The sequence below is a fragment of the Sturnus vulgaris genome, chromosome Z, assembly GCF_052056855.1.
Source record: "Sturnus vulgaris isolate bStuVul1 chromosome Z, bStuVul1.hap1, whole genome shotgun sequence".
NCBI lineage: Eukaryota > Metazoa > Chordata > Aves > Passeriformes > Sturnidae > Sturnus > Sturnus vulgaris.
This window is the reverse complement of record NC_142283.1, coordinates 4,247,252-4,264,596: the sequence shown is the minus strand read 5'-3', so window position 1 is coordinate 4,264,596 and position 17,345 is coordinate 4,247,252. Positions and strand designations below refer to the sequence as shown.

General features: G+C 47.1%; 1 protein-coding gene across 1 annotated transcript in view; it reads left to right on the top strand.

The window, feature by feature from the left end:
• Nucleotides 1–240: 240 nt before the first annotated feature.
• The window catches only part of LOC148219585 (serine/threonine-protein kinase PAK 3-like), a 110,983-nt gene continuing 93,878 nt past the window's right edge, over nt 241–17,345 (top strand). The window contains exons 1-3 of the mRNA XM_088156351.1: nt 241–319; nt 1,229–1,233; nt 1,691–1,813. Coding sequence (XP_088012477.1) covers nt 241–319; nt 1,229–1,233; nt 1,691–1,813 — 207 coding nt within the window. The remainder of the gene's footprint in view (nt 320–1,228; nt 1,234–1,690; nt 1,814–17,345) is intronic.

Below are 17,345 nucleotides of genomic sequence, written 5' to 3'. Positions count from 1 at the left end.
GGGCTGCTTTGCATACATTCACAGACTAATGCAGAACGTTTGCTTTGTGATGTCAGGGCATGGTTGCCACGTTGTTGTGGTGACATCAGAAGGTTGCCTTGGGGCACGGAAGGCCTCAGTGTCAGAGCCGCCCTTGGGTGTGCTCAGCGCAGGAGCATCCTCCTGTTCATCTGAGGGCAACTGCGCAATGACAAGAGACTTGTTTTCTCTTGTGTTCCAAAGTTGCACAGCAATGCTACAATGATTGAGGATCTGATCGAGGCAGTTTGCACAGTTTATGGACTTATTTATTCTGGATATTACCTGACACACCTGGCATGTAAGTAGAGATTTTTCTTGGGTGTAACCAAACCTGTAGTTTGTATGTGTTCCTGCTCTTTCTTAGTGATTGGGTTGATTTTGAAACAGAAGGAGCATTAGGATGCCACTGCTTTGGGAAAGCTCCTGTCAACACGTTCAGCTAAAAACAGGGTGTCTGTAGCCAGGGGTCTGTGGGCAGCATTTGCAAGGGAACCTGCAGAGAGAGTTGCGAAAGAGTCTGTGACAGCAGAGTCTGACGTTTCCTCAGTTTGCTGGGTCAAGCAGGACAACTTTGAAAATGCAAAAAAGAAGGCCTTCTAAAATTTCTGAAGTTCTTCCAAGAATTCAGAGAAAGTTTCCTTTTTCTAAATTTGGTCATGAAAAGATTTGCCTGCCTAACTTGACCCTTTCATAAGGGCTAAAATAGTGATTCCCTTTTCAATGAAGTGCAAACTGCAAAGCAGTGAGTGTCTGCTCCTGACCCCTGGAGCTGCTGCTGTGCTGTTTCACTGCCACTGGAACTTCCACAGCTCAGAGTGATTTTGGGGAACCTTTTCTAGGCAACTCTTTCCAGCAAGTTAATGAGAATTAGTGCATGAAATTAATTTAAAAAAAAAAAACAGTACCAGAAGGAGAGATAAAAAAAGGCTGCTTTATGTTAAGGGCAGACAAGAAACATTGAGTGTTAAAGAACTATTTGCATGATAGTGATCAAATTTATATTTATTTACTGGAAAAACAGGGCAAAGCATAGACACAGCCAGAAATATCACCCTATTCTCTTGATGGCAGTGTCAAACAGCTATGTCTCCTGGACAATTGCTGTGAAACAGAAAATGCTCATTGTTTGGGTCGACTTATTCTGAGGGCTTGATCAGCACAGCCAGTTCTCTCAAAGTATCTGTTTCATTTTCCTTGCCCACAACAGGTCACGTGAGAGAAGTACTTGGAGTTCCCAAACCTAAGGTGAATCAGAAAAGACCATTTGATGTTCCTGCTGCGTAAGAAATGCAGAGAAAGCAGTGAGCTTCCCTGTGGAAGTAGAGGGTGGAGGGACAGCTGGGTGGCCTAAAAGAAAATCCACATTCCTATATGAAGCAGCAAGAGCAAAGGCAAACCTGGCTGTATCCTAATACTTAATTGCAGAGCTTTAAAAAAATCAATGTTCAGTTTTAAGAGAAAATATTGTTTTCTGGTAGTAATTATTGTGGAATATGAAATTAAGAGCCAGATGCAGTTATGTTGAAACATAACATTAGTAGGATAAACTTGGAATGACATTGCTCTAATAATTTATGATTTCGACGTAGTGTAGAGCAGGTTGTAGACCTGAATATGGATATGGTTAGAAATGATTGGCAATGTCCCTCATGATTCTCTCCTTGCACAGAGCCGTGAGCCAAGAGCAGGCTCTACTCGGACTCTCTCAGCCAATGGAGACGAGGCCAAAGAGGACCAAAATGGCCACAAGCCTCCAACTCTGGTCACAGCACAAGCTGAATATCCAGAGCCAGTAAGTGCCAGTTGTGGCTGCTGCTGTCTTTAGTGCAAGACAGAGCTGCAAGCTTCTGTCCACCTAGGATTTGCTGTTGGTGTCTCAGGTTGCTGAGTGCTGCAGTCCTGTGGGGAGTTAGGAATTGCCCTGCAAAGCAGTGAGAGCTGGAGAATGGGCTTTGCTGTGTCGTCTTTAGGCCCCAGCTTGCTGGGATTCTGCTAGGGGCCGGCGTGAAGCATGAAGGCTCCCCAGCCCCAGAGGAGGGAGCATGTCCAAGGCACTGAGCTCAGCCACGTTGGATACGTAGGGGACACGGCGGTCTGGAGAGAGCTGTGTTGCCACTCCACAGGGAGGCCAAGGAGCTAAAGACAGAGAAATGCTTGATCTGACCTCATAGGCTCTTTGGGGTGCTTTGTCGCCACGAGCTTCTTGGCTCTGCTTATGTGGCAGTATTTCAGAGACACATTGTGGAGTGGCAGGTGGCAGTCAGAGATTTGGTGCCTTTATTGCCAGGTTGTTCTTTTGCCTCTTCAGGCAGAGTGGTCAGTAGGAGAGACAAATGTGAGTGCACCTGTGTTTGATAAGTTGCAGAGAGATGGATAAATGGTTTTATTGGTAATTTCTATTTTGTGAGCTGCCTTGCTAACTCCATTAGAAAATGCCATTGAAGTCTGGAGGGCGTGATAAGTTGAATGATGTGGAGTGTTATCTAGAGTTGCTCAGATCAGGAACGACACTCTGAAGTTCTGGATGACGTATCTTAAGTCAAAATTGAAATTTTGTGGTTGGAGAGCTGCCTGGGACCAAAGGAGCCACGAGTGCCTGTCAAGAGCAGCTGAAGCTGAGGCAGTGTGTGCCCAGGTGGCCAAGAAGGCCAAGGCCGTGCTGGCCTGTGTCAGCAATCGTGGGGCAGCAGGAGCAGGGCAGTGAGCTGTGGCCTGTGCTGGGCAGGGCTGCAGCGGCAGCTGGAGTGCTGTGTCCACATGTGGGCAGCTGTGAAGCAGAAAGAGCTTGAGGGGCTGGAGCGTGTGCGCAGAAGGGCACGGGAGCTGGGGAGGGGTGGGAGCACAAGCCCAATGAGGAGGTGCTGAGGGAGCTATAGCCTGGGGAAAGGGAGACTCTTGAGGGACCTTCTAGGCACACTTCCATGAATGCCTACGTGACAGTGCTCCCCACAAGGGCCGTTTGCGTGAGAAGAATCCCCTCAGTGCATCCATCCGGGTGCTTTAGGCACTGGAGTAAGTGACCCTTGGATTGTTCGGTTTGTTGAGTTGTTGTTTTGCCAGGAGGAGAAGCCCTGCTCATTTTGATTTCAGCAGGATTCAAAGGTGATTTTGCTCAAGATTTCCTACCATTTTTTAGCAGTGAGTGAGATGCTGATAGTACTTTAATTTTCTATACAGCAACAACAGCTCCCTATTTCCTGTTTTTCTGTTTCAGAGCTTTAAAGAAGGCAATGCTCATTTTTCAGAGAGAATGTTCCTTGCTGATAGTATTCATAGGGGAATATTGAATTCAGCACCATATGCAGTTCTGTAGAATCAGCCAGTATTATTTTACTAGGACGAACTTGGAATCCTATTGCTCTGATAATTTATGATTTTGATTTAGTGTAGAGCAGGTTGTAGAGCTGAATAGAAAGAAGGTTAGAAAGGACTGTCAGTGACCCGCCCCTCATGCTTCTCTCTCTCCCCAGATCCCTGAGCCAAGAGCCGAGTCTCCTCTGCCTCTCTCAGCCACTGGAGATGAGGCCAAAGAGGAGCAGAATGGCCACAATCCTCCAAGTGTGGTTACAGCAGAAGCTGGATACCCAGAGCCAGTAAGTGCCAGTTGTGGCTGCTGCTGTCTTTAGTGCAAGACAGAGCTGCAAGCTTCTGTCCAGCCAGGACCTGCCTTTGGTGGCTCAGGTTGCTGAGTGCTGCAGTCCTGTGGGGAGTTAGGAATTGCCCTGCAAAGCAGTGAGAGCTGGAGAATGGGCTTTGCTGTGTCGTCTTTAGGCCCCAGCATGCTGGGATTCTGCTAGGGGCCAGCGTGAAGCATGAAGGCTCCCCAGCCCCAGAGGAGGGAGCATGTCCAAGGCACTGAGCTCAGCCACGTTGGATACGTAGGGGACACGGCGGTCTGGAGAGAGCTGTGCCACTCCACAGGGTGGCCAAGGAGCTAAAGGCAGAGAAATGCTTGATCTGACCTCATAGGCTCTTTGGGGTGCTTTGTCGCCACGAGCTTCTTGGCTCTGCTTATGTGGCAGTATTTCAGAGACACATTGTGGAGTGGCAGGTGGCAGTCAGAGATTTGGTGCCTTTATTGCCAGGTTGTTCTTTTGCCTCTTCAGGCAGAGTGGTCAGTAGCAGAGTGCAGTGAGAGTTGGCTTGGTTTAGAGAAGCTGCAAAGAGATGATTGTGTTGTCCGTGGATCCTTATGGGCCTGCACATATCCCGTGCGGCAAAAGACATAAACTGCATAGCTGTGGACCCATTGCTGGGGCAAAAGCCAGAGGCTACATGCGTCTGTTGATACTTTCTATTGTGTGGTCTATTCTGTTCTTGATAACTGCATTTGAAAATGCCATTGGAGCCTGCAGAGGGGCAATAGCTGAAACACTTGGACTGCTGTCCTGTGTTGCTAAGAAGCGGAGAGGTGTCTTGAAATTGCGGATGCTGTATATCAAGTGAAAAGTGGAAGGTGGAGAAAAGGAGGCACGAGTGCCTGTCAAGAGCAGCTGAAGATGAGGCAGCGTGTGCCCAGGTGGCCAAGAAGGCCAAGGCCATGCTGGCCTGTGTCAGCAATAGAGGGGCAGCAGGAGCAGGGCAGTGAGCTGTGGCCTGTGCTGGGCAGGGCTGCAGCGGCAGCTGGAGTGCTGTGTCCACATGTGGGCAGCTGTGAAGCAGAAAGAGCTTGAGGGGCTGGAGCGTGTGCGCAGAAGGGCACGGGAGCTGGGGAGGGGTGGGAGCACAAGCCCAATGAGGAGGTGCTGAGGGAGCTATAGCCTGGGGAAAGGGAGACTCATGAGGGACCTTCTAGGCACACTTCCATGAATGCCTACGTGACAGTGCTCCCTACAAGGGCCGTTTGCGTGAGAAGAATCCCCTCGGTGCATCCATCCGGGTGCTTCAGACACTGGAGCAGGCCACCCTTTGATGGTTTGGTTTGTTGGGTTGTTGGTTTGCCAGGAGGAGAAGCCGTGCTGATTTTCTGTTTATGCAGCAAGCAAAGGTGCTTTTGCTCAAGATTTCCTGCCCTATTGCAGCACTGGAGAATATTGTGAGAGTGTTCTAGCTCTCCACGTATGCAGCAGCAACAGGTGGCTATTTCCTAATTTCCTCTTTCAGAGCTTTAAGCACGTGCGAGGTCAGTTTTCAGAGAGAGCGTTGCTTGCTGATAGTAGGCGTTGTGGAATCTTGGATTCAGAGCCATATGCAGTTGTGTTGGATCTGCTCATGTTAATGTAGTCGGAGGGAGTTGGAATGCCATTGCTCTGACAGTTGATGATTTTGCCTTAGTAGAGCAGGTTGTAGAGCTGAATAGAAAGAAGGTTAGAAAGGACTGGCAATGACGCGTCCCTCATGCTTCTCTCTCTGCACAGATCCCTGAGCCAAGAGCCGAGTCTCCTCTGACTCTCTCAGCCACTGGAGACGAGGCCAAAGAGGAGCAGAATGGCCACAAGCCTGCAACTGTGGTCACTGCAGAAGATGATTATGGCGAGCCGGTAAGTGCCAGTTGTGGCTGCTGCTGTCTTTAGTGCAAGACAGAGCTGCAAGCTTCTGTCCAGCCAGGACCTGCCTTTGGTGGCTCAGGTTGCTGAGTGCTGCAGTCCTGTGGGGAGTTAGGAATTGCCCTGCAAAGCAGTGAGAGCTGGAGAATGGGCTTTGCTGTGTCGTCTTTAGGCCCCAGCTTGCTGGGATTCTGCTAGGGGCCGGCGTGAAGCATGAAGGCTCCCCAGCCCCAGAGGAGGGAGCATGTCCAAGGCACTGAGCTCAGCCACGTTGGATACGTAGGGGACACGGCGGTCTGGAGAGAGCTGTGTTGCCACTCCACAGGGTGGCCAAGGAGCTAAAGGCAGAGAAATGCTTGATCTGACCTCATAGGCTCTTTGGGGTGCTTTGTCGCCACGAGCTTCTTGGCTCTGCTTATGTGGCAGTATTTCAGAGACACATTGTGGAGTGGCAGGTGGCAGTCAGAGATTTGGTGCCTTTATTGCCAGGTTGTTCTTTTGCCTCTTCAGGCAGAGTGGTCAGTAGGAGAGACAAATGTGAGTGCACCTGTGTTTGATAAGTTGCAGAGAGATGGATACATGGGTTTTTTTGTAATTTCTATTTTGTGAGCTGCCTTGCTAACTCCATTAGAAAATGCCATTGAAGTCGGGAGGGCGTGATAAGTTGAATGACGTGGAGTGTTATCTAGAGTTGCTCAGATCAGGAACGACATTCTGAAGTTCTGGATGACGAATCTTAAGTCAAAATTGAAATTTTGTGGTTGGAGAGCTGCCTGGGACCAAAGGAGCCACGAGTGCCTGCCAAGAGCATCTGAAGATGAGGCAGTGTGTGCCCAGGTGGCCAAGAAGGCCAAGGCCGTGCTGGCCTGTGTCAGCAATCGTGGGGCAGCAGGAGCAGGGCAGTGAGCTGTGGCCTGTGCTGGGCAGGGCTGCAGCGGCAGCTGGAGTGCTGTGTCCACATGTGGGCAGCTGTGAAGCAGAAAGAGCTTGAGGGGCTGGAGCGTGTGCGCAGAAGGGCACGGGAGCTGGGGAGGGGTGGGAGCACAAGCCCAATGAGGAGGTGCTGAGGGAGCTATAGCCTGGGGAAAGGGAGACTCTTGAGGGACCTTCTAGGCACACTTCCATGAATGCCTACGTGACAGTGCTCCCCACAAGGGCCGTTTGCGTGAGAAGAATCCCCTCAGTGCATCCATCCGGGTGCTTTAGGCACTGGAGTAAGTGACCCTTGGATTGTTCGGTTTGTTGAGTTGTTGTTTTGCCAGGAGGAGAAGCCCTGCTCATTTTGATTTCAGCAGGATTCAAAGGTGATTTTGCTCAAGATTTCCTACCATTTTTTAGCAGTGAGTGAGATGCTGATAGTACTTTAATTTTCTATACAGCAACAACAGCTCCCTATTTCCTGTTTTTCTGTTTCAGAGCTTTAAAGAAGGCAATGCTCATTTTTCAGAGAGAATGTTCCTTGCTGATAGTATTCATAGGGGAATATTGAATTCAGCACCATATGCAGTTCTGTAGAATCAGCCAGTATTATTTTACTAGGACGAACTTGGAATCCTATTGCTCTGATAATTTATGATTTTGATTTAGTGTAGAGCAGGTTGTAGAGCTGAATAGAAAGAAGGTTAGAAAGGACTGTCAGTGACCCGCCCCTCATGCTTCTCTCTCTCCCCAGATCCCTGAGCCAAGAGCCGAGTCTCCTCTGCCTCTCTCAGCCACTGGAGATGAGGCCAAAGAGGAGCAGAATGGCCACAATCCTCCAAGTGTGGTTACAGCAGAAGCTGGATACCCAGAGCCAGTAAGTGCCAGTTGTGGCTGCTGCTGTCTTTAGTGCAAGACAGAGCTGCAAGCTTCTGTCCAGCCAGGACCTGCCTTTGGTGGCTCAGGTTGCTGAGTGCTGCAGTCCTGTGGGGAGTTAGGAATTGCCCTGCAAAGCAGTGAGAGCTGGAGAATGGGCTTTGCTGTGTCGTCTTTAGGCCCCAGCATGCTGGGATTCTGCTAGGGGCCAGCGTGAAGCATGAAGGCTCCCCAGCCCCAGAGGAGGGAGCATGTCCAAGGCACTGAGCTCAGCCACGTTGGATACGTAGGGGACACGGCGGTCTGGAGAGAGCTGTGCCACTCCACAGGGTGGCCGAGGAGCTAAAGGCAGAGAAATGCTTGATCTGACCTCATAGGCTCTTTGGGGTGCTTTGTCGCCACGAGCTTCTTGGCTCTGCTTATGTGGCAGTATTTCAGAGACACATTGTGGAGTGGCAGGTGGCAGTCAGAGATTTGGTGCCTTTATTGCCAGGTTGTTCTTTTGCCTCTTCAGGCAGAGTGGTCAGTAGCAGAGTGCAGTGAGAGTTGGCTTGGTTTAGAGAAGCTGCAAAGAGATGATTGTGTTGTCCGTGGATCCTTATGGGCCTGCACATATCCCGTGCGGCAAAAGACATAAACTGCATAGCTGTGGACCCATTGCTGGGGCAAAAGCCAGAGGCTACATGCGTCTGTTGATACTTTCTATTGTGTGGTCTATTCTGTTCTTGATAACTGCATTTGAAAATGCCATTGGAGCCTGCAGAGGGGCAATAGCTGAAACACTTGGACTGCTGTCCTGTGTTGCTAAGAAGCGGAGAGGTGTCTTGAAATTGCGGATGCTGTATATCAAGTGAAAAGTGGAAGGTGGAGAAAAGGAGGCACGAGTGCCTGTCAAGAGCAGCTGAAGATGAGGCAGCGTGTGCCCAGGTGGCCAAGAAGGCCAAGGCCATGCTGGCCTGTGTCAGCAATAGAGGGGCAGCAGGAGCAGGGCAGTGAGCTGTGGCCTGTGCTGGGCAGGGCTGCAGCGGCAGCTGGAGTGCTGTGTCCACATGTGGGCAGCTGTGAAGCAGAAAGAGCTTGAGGGGCTGGAGCGTGTGCGCAGAAGGGCACGGGAGCTGGGGAGGGGTGGGAGCACAAGCCCAATGAGGAGGTGCTGAGGGAGCTATAGCCTGGGGAAAGGGAGACTCATGAGGGACCTTCTAGGCACACTTCCATGAATGCCTACGTGACAGTGCTCCCTACAAGGGCCGTTTGCGTGAGAAGAATCCCCTCGGTGCATCCATCCGGGTGCTTCAGACACTGGAGCAGGCCACCCTTTGATGGTTTGGTTTGTTGGGTTGTCGGTTTGCCAGGAGGAGAAGCCGTGCTGATTTTCTGTTTATGCAGCAAGCAAAGGTGCTTTTGCTCAAGATTTCCTGCCCTATTGCAGCACTGGAGAATATTGTGAGAGTGTTCTAGCTCTCCACGTATGCAGCAGCAACAGGTGGCTATTTCCTAATTTCCTCTTTCAGAGCTTTAAGCACGTGCGAGGTCAGTTTTCAGAGAGAACGTTGCTTGCTGATAGTAGGCGTTGTGGAATCTTGGATTCAGAGCCATATGCAGTTGTGTTGAATCAGCCCACGTTTACTTAGTTGGAATGACTTAAAATCCCATTGATCTGACAATTTATGATTTCTCCTTTATATAGAGCAGAATGTAGAGTCGAGTAGACATGATTTTAGAAATTACAGGTATTGGCCCAATCCTCAACGATCTCTATCTCCACAGAGGCTGAATCCAAAAATCGACTGTCCGCAGAGTCTCTCAGCTCCGAGAGACATGGTCAAAAAGGAGCAAAATGACTTGAAGGCTCTAAAAGTTGTCACAGCACAACTTGAATATTTTAAACAGGTAAGTTCCTGTTGTGGTGACTCGTTAAAAGAAAACAATATAATCATGGACAAAGACCCTCTAACTAATTAAAGTTACAAAGTGCTATGTTTATCCACCAGCGGGTGGCACAGGAGTCCCCTCCGAAAGGCGTGACAGCCCCGAACAAGGTCCTTTGCCATCTATTTATTCCCTAAGATCTTTCATACAATACATATGCATAACCCCAGCACCTCCCATCCCCACCCCATATTAAAATGAGCCCATTAGTCCTTCACACGTGCACAGTTCTTCTCTTTAATTGGGTCGGTGGTCTCGAAATGGGTCAGTGGTCTTGAAGGATGAAGTCAGGAGAGTCTTCATCAGGTCTCAGTGACCCTCTGGCATGATCCAAGGCCCTGTGCTTCATGGTTAACGGTTTACTTATTTTACATTCTTCTGTACGTACATTTATAATAGCAGATAATTATACCAATTAGCTCTAGCCTAAGAATCTAGTAATTATTAACCTACCATTTATCTACTTATTTTAATCTTGGTCATGGAAACTACTTCTACCCTTAGCAAAAATCTTAACTTTTTAAAACCGTAATACATTCCCCACTCCTTCTTCAAAGTTAGTAAATTCTTTTACTATTAACAGTGCTTTGGTTACTTTTCATACTTTGACGGTTTTGGTAGGGAAAGTTTTTGCCCACCCTAAAAAGGTACCTATTAATACCAATAGGTATTGGTATCCTCCTCTCCTGGGTAGTTCTGAAAAATCAATTTGCCATTGTTGCCCAGGCCCATAGCCTTTTTCAATTTGTCCAGGCTTTGGTTTAGGAATATTCTTGGGATTAGTTTGGAGGCAATGCTACATTGGCGAGTCACCTGAATTACTGCACCTTGCAAGTTTCTGGCCATGATTCAATCTTTCAAATAATTGTACAGAGCATCAATTCCACAATGTGTTTTCTCATGTTCCTTTTTCACTAATAACCGTGACATGTAAGAGGAGATCACAAGCCTTCCCTTCTTCTGTCTCTAATAGCCCACCACTCTTGGTTACAACTCCTGTTTTCTTCTCTAATGAGTTTTTTGTCCCTTTGATTGTATCTTGGCTTACCTTCCATAGAAATTTGCCCGTCTAGAATTAAAGCTGCCTCAATTGTTTTAATAATTACCTTGCCTTTGGCTGCTTCTTTTGCCTTTCTGTTCACCAGCTCATTTCCTTCTTCCAATTCAGAGCTCACTTTTTGGTGTACCTTGATGTGCATAATAGCTACCTTTTCAGGTAGCTGGACTGCATCTAATAGTCTTAGTATACTTTATGTGCATGTTTAATATTTTTCCCTTGTGAGTTCAGCAGTCCTCTTTTTTCCAAATAGCTCTATGTGCATGAAGCACTCCAAATGCATACCTTGAGTCTGTATATATGTTGATTTCTTTTCCTTTTGCCAGCTCTAGGGTCCGGGTTAAGGCAATTATTTCAGCCTTTTGTGCAGAGGTGTTTGTTGGCAATGGTCCAGACTCTATTACCTCCCTGTTTGTGGTAACTGCAGACCCAGCATGTCTTTTTCCACTGATGATGTAGCTGCTCCCATCAGTGAACCAGGTCTCAGCATCCTCGAGAGGGGTGTCCTGCAGATCCAGGTGACTGCAGTAGGTGGCTTCAATGGTCTCCAGGCAGTCATGGATCACTGGTTCTCCCATACTCCTGCTGAGGAAAGAAGCTGGAGTCACAATGTTAGTTACCACAATTTCAACATCATCTTGCTCTACTAGTATAGCCTGGTACTTCAGGAATCTCTGTGGGGAAAGCTAATGCCCCCCTTTTGCCTCCAGGACTGCAGACACTGTGTGGGATACTAGCACAGTCATCTTCTGGCCTAGGGTGAATTTGTGTGCCTCTTGGATGTTCAGTGCTATTGCTGCAACAGCTCTGAGGCCCCCTGGCCACCCCTTGGCTGCCGTGTCCAGCTGTTTGGAGAGGCAGGCAACTGCCCTCCAAATACGGGCCCAGGTCTTGTGCTGGTATTCCCAGAGCAATCCCCTGCTTTTCATGAGAAAACAGAAAGAATGATTTATTCACATCTGGAAGTCCCAGGGCTGGAGCTGACATGAGGGTCTTCTTAGTTGGTCAAAGGCTCGTGTTGCTTCTTTTGTCCATTGGAGATCTCTGCTTCCTTCCCTAATCAAGGCATATAGGGGTTTGACTAACAGCCCATAATTGTAAATGCATAGTCTGCACCACCCTGTCATGCCCAAGAAGGTTCTCAGTTCTTTCACTGTTTGGGGTTTTGGGGTCTGGCATATATGTGATTTTGTCCCAAGGTTCTTTGTCCAGCACTAATCTCATAGCCCAAATAGACAACTGTTCATCTCACCATCTGGGCTTTCTTCTGGGATACTCGATACCCCTGCAGACCCAAGAAATTTAGGAGGCTTACTGTCCACTCCATACATGCTTCTTGAGTCTTAGTAGCTATCAGGAGGTCATCCACATACTGTAACAGTTGTCCTTCTCTTGATGGAGCTTCCCAGGATTCTAGATCTTTTGCCACCTGTTCTCCAAATATGGTAGGGGAGTTCTTGAACCCTTGGGGTAGTACACACCATGTGAGCTGAGTTTTACTTCCAGTTTTGGGATTCTCCCATTCAAATGCAAAAATTTTCTGGCTGGTTTCATGGAGAGGAAGGCAAAAGAAAGCATCCTTCAAATCTAAAACAGTAAACCAGGTTAGTTTGGATGTTAAATGAGTTAACAAGGTGTAGGGGTTGGCTAACACTGGGTATAAATCTTCAGTTATCTTATTAACAGCTCTTAAATCTTGTACTAACCTGTATGATCCATCAGGATTTTTTACAGGCAAAGTAGGAGTATTAAAATCAGATTGGCATTTTTTAGTAGTCCTATTTGCAAAAAGTTCTTAATTACTGGACTAATCCCTTCTCTACTTTCCTTTTTTAAGGGGTATTTTCTAATTTTAACTGGTTGTTTTCCTTCTTTAGGCCAGATTTGTAACGGTAAGGCATTTTTGCTCTCCCTGGTATATTGGAGGCCCACACCCCAGGGAACACCTGAGCCATTATTTTCTTAATAATTTCTTCTTTGTTTTCAGCCGCAGTATCTTTGGTTATTAGCATTAAGTTTAACAGTTCCACGTATTGCTGATCATTTACCTCCAAACTAATTTCCCCATTTTTGAATATTATTCTTGCTTTTAATAGTTCCAATAGATATCTACCCAAAAGTGCTAATGGAGCATTGGGCATATATAAAAACCTGTGAATACCCCATTGTTTCCCAAGTTTATATTTCAATGAAAAAATAAGCCCTTTCAGATTGGCCAGTTGCCCTCTTTACCATGACATAATTATCTGTTATTGGTATTAAGGCTTTATTTAACATCAAATATGTTGCTCCTGTGTTTATCAAATTTTTTTTTCTTCTTTGTTCTCTACTTTTATTATAACCAGAGGGTCTCCTAGGGTAAGATCCTCTTCTCCATTCCTCTTTTCAATCTCCTTTCATCATCACCTTTTCTTCCTTCTGCATACTAGAGTTGAATTAGCAATTGCTTTAACTAGAGTGGGGGATGGAACATAGGCTGGAGTCTGGATAGAAATTTCTGGAGGTGGAATAAGGGAATAGGAGCTGAAGTAACTCGAGCTGGCTTTTTTTCAGAAGTAGAAGGTAAAGCGGGAGTTGAGGTTAATAACCGTCTTAAATTTGCTTCCCCTCTCACCCCCCTTTGCCTTTTAGCGGGTGGTTCAAACAAATTCCCCAATTCTTATTCCAGAGCGTTAGCTGGATACACCTTATCAGGTTGTATGCAACGGTTTATGGAGCATGTACTACAACATATTTTAACTTAGCCTCGTTGTCTTTTTCTAAGACCAATACCAAGGGGTCAGAGGGGCTCTGAGTCCACAATCTTTCTGCCACTCAGGGTGATTCAGGAGAGAAAAAAACCAAAAAAACCCAAAACAGTCAGCATAAGTCACCTCCTCCCATTTCTGTGTCTCAAAAATAACATAAGCTCTAACAAGGTTTCATAATGTAAATATCCAACTGAGGGCCACCTGGCTCCCCCCTCAAGTTTATAAAGTGGCCGCCATTGTGTACAAAACTCTACAAGGGTCTTTTGGTTCTTTGAGCCTCCATACCCCACTAGCTCCTTCCAATGTGCCAAAACGCACCCCAAAGGACTGGTTTTAGGGATCTCTTTACTCTGGTTAGTTCCCATCATCCCTCCTTAACAAAACTGGTACCTCTGCTTTAATTCTTATTATCTTGTTGTTTGCTTCTTGTCCTGCTTTTCACTCAGCAAGACAAGATCCTTACAGTCCTTTCCTAGACTTTTTCTTACAGCCCATAGCTCAGGTACTAAATGTAACTTTCCACTTATCAGCTTGATCAAGGAGCTGTTGTTTACATTTACTGTGGTGGTTAGCAGAAGAACAATAGTAATAGCACCCAGGCACAAGGCCAACCTCTAGATGCACCAAAAACTGCAGGAAAATCCCTACAAATGCAAGCTATTTCATCCACTCTTTCTTAACTTTCTAAATTTTCCACAGCTTGTTGCTCCCAATCCAAAGCCACAAGTCCTCCAGCAGATGTCCGATGTTAAATTTTAAAATATGTTTTCTTATTTCTTCTGTCTGTCCACTAGTTTACTGAATTCACAAACTCTTATGGGTCAAGCCCAAACCACTGAGGTAAAGAAATTCCTTCTATTCATCTGGTTAGATTGAATCCTTAAACTGACGCTGCTCTTATTCTGATTTCAACAAACAGCCTCTGTACTTAAAATCATAACTAAACTCTTGTCAAGGACTTTTCCTTCCCAAACTGGTCCTATCTTTTGTCCTCAATTTACTTCACGAGTATTCATGCCTCATTTCCTGATAAACTCTTTCACTCAGGCTGTGCTTCCCTTATAACTTTTTGCACAAGTCAGAAGGCATTATTGCCTCAGAAATACAGTTATAGTGAATACTGTCTTTGGTAACCAGAACACACACACCACAGTCACAGTAGGGAGGGAGTTTTTTAAGGATTTCATGCACCCCACTTGCTTCGTTTTTCCCCGGCTGTTTCAGTCGCCCAAGAACGGAACCGTGGGTCCAAACTCCCACTCACTTCGTGCTAAAAGCACATCTCAACAAGCTCTCTTTCCCAATCACTCCCACAGTCAGGACACACTCACACAATTCAACAACCATACACCAGAATTTTGCCTTTACAAGTGCTAGCCCCACAATGCTAGCAAACAAAGCCCTCTACGGCATAACAAATGGCAAAATCTACTGCCAGCAACTACAGACAGAGCCCTTTCGGCTCGGTATAACAAGATTCTCTGCTGGCAACCAAGTACAACCAAATACCAAACAAGTCTTGCAAGCACACAGAGGCACAAGTTGTGCATGGGATGTCTCCCACGACTTACCAACAGCCTTTCCTGACCATGGGCGCTCTTTACAGGTCACAACTTAAATTGTTTCAATTTCTAAACATACCCTTTTGTCTGGAGTTTTGGAACTCAGGAGTCCTTGTCTGCTGCTGGATGAACAGTTTGGGCAGCGGAGTTCTCTCTTCCAGGAATATCCCAGGGGTGCCCCGAGGGGTCCACTACCCCGGCTGGTCTCACAGCCGAGCAGAGCCTCCTCCTGGCCAGGCTCGCCAAATGAATCGTTTAAAAAAAACGGTATAATCACGAACAAAGACCCTCTAACTAATTAAAGTTACAAAGTGCTATGTTTATTCACCAGCGGGCGGCAGGGGAGTCACCTCTGAAAGGCGTGACCGCCCCAAACAAGGTTCTTTGCCATCTATTTATTCCCCAAGATCTTACATACAACACATATGCATAACCCCAGCACCTCCCATCCCCATCCCATATTAAAATGAGCCCATTAGTCATTCAAACGTGCGCAGCTCTTCCTTTGAATTGGGTCGGTGGTCTCAAAATGGGTCAGTGGTCTTGACAGATGAAGTCAGGAGAGTCTTCATCAGGTCTCGTTGACCCTCTGGCACGATCCAAGGCCCTGTGCTTTATGATTAACGGTTTACTTATTTTACATTCATCTGTACGTACAATTATAATAGCACATAATTATACCAATTAGCTCTAGCCTAAGCATCTAGTAAGTATTAACCAACCATTCACCTACTTAAGTTAATCTTGGTCATGGAAACTACTTCTACCCTTAGCAACAATCTTAAATTTTAAAAACTATGATTCAGTGGCACGGGCTGTCAAGGTGTGAGACAGACATGAAGTTTTTAACCAGCCAGAACTTGCTCTGCGCAGCTGAGAAAGCTGAGTTCTGGAGGCCTGTAAGGCATTAACAATTCCCTTGCCAGACACCTAGACCAGTAAAATGGCATTTGATAAGTCATGTTTCAAACCCAGCATGCTGGGATTCTGCTAGGGGCCAGCGTGAAGCATGAAGGCTCCCCAGCCCCAGAGGAGGGAGCATGTCCAAGGCACTGAGCTCAGCCACGTTGGATACGTAGGGGACACGGCGGTCTGGAGAGAGCTGTGTTGCCACTCCACAGGGAGGCCAAGGAGCTAAAGGCAGAGAAATGCTTGATCTGACCTCATAGGCTCTTTGGGGTGCTTTGTCGCCACGAGCTTCTTGGCTCTGCTTATGTGGCAGTATTTCAGAGACACGTTGTGGAGTGGCAGGTGGCAGTCAGAGATTTCGTGCCTTTGTTGCCAGGTCGTTCTTTTGCCTCTTCAGGCAGAGTGGTCAGTAGCAGAGTGCAGTGAGAGTTGGCTTGGTTTAGAGAAGCTGCAAAGAGATGATTGTGTTGTCCATGGATCCTTATGGGCCTGCACATGTCCCGTGTGGCAAAAGACATAAACTGCATAGCTGTGGACCCATTGCTGGGGCAAAAGCCAGAGGCTACATGTGTCTGTTGATACTTTCTATTGTATAGTTTGCCTTCATAACTGAATTTGAAAGTGTTATTGAAGTCGGATGAGGGGGTAAAAATTGAAAGACTTGGACTGCTATATTTTATTGCTCAGAACAGGATCGACAGCCTAAAGATCCGGATAATGTAACTTTAGTTAAAAGTGCAACTTTGCCTCTAAAGAGCTGCCTGGGACTAAAGGAGCCAGGAGAGCCTGTCAAGAGCAGCTGAAGATGAGGTAGCATGTGTCCAGGTGGCCAAGAAGGCCAAGGCCGTGCTGGCCTGTGTCAGCAATAGAGGGGCAGCAGGAGCAGGGCAGTGAGCTGTGGCCTGTGCTGGGCAGGGCTGCAGCGGCAGCTGGAGTGCTGTGTCCACATGTGGGCAGCTGTGAAGCAGAAAGAGCTTGAGGGGCTGGAGCGTGTGCGCAGAAGGGCACAGGAGCTGGGGAGGGGTGAGAGCACAAGCCCAATGAGGAGGTGCTGAGGGAGCTATAGCCTGGGGAAAGGGAGACTCATGAGGGACCTTCTAGGCACACTTCCATGAATGTCTACTTGACAGTGTGCCACAGAAGGGCCATTTCCGTGACAAGAATGCCCTTAGTACATGCAGATACCTTAGAGAGTGGAATAGGTGACTCTGTGATGGTTTGGTTTGTTGGGTTGTTGGTTTGCCAGGAGGAGAAGCCCTGCTCCTTTTGTCTCTATGCAACAAGCAAAGGCGCTTTGGCCCAAGATTTCCTGCCATTTTACACGATTGGATGTGATACTGATTATGATTTAATTTTCCATATCTGTAGCCGCAAATGGTGGCTATTTCCTAATTTCCTCTTTCAGAGCTTTAAAGAAGTCAGAGGTCAGTGTTTGGGAAAAAGTTGCTTGCTGATTGTAGCCACAGTGGAATATTGGATTCAGAGCCATAATCAGTTCTGTTAAATCAGCCCATTTTAATGTAGTCGCAATGACTACCAATATCATTGCTCTGATAATTTATGTCTTCGTCTCAGCCTAGTGCAGATTTTAGACCCAAATACAGAGGGGGATGTAAATGGTACTTAATGGCCCATCTCTCATGCATCTCTCTCTCCAAAGACCATGAAAACAACAGAAGACTCACCACTGAATCTCTCAGCTCAGGGAGAAACAGACAGAGTGAAGCAAAGGGACGGGAAGCATCTAAATGTGGTTACAAAAAAGCCTGCAACTTCCGAGCTGGTAAGTGCCAGTTGTGGCTGCTGCTGTCTTTAGTGCAAGACAGAGCTGCAAGCT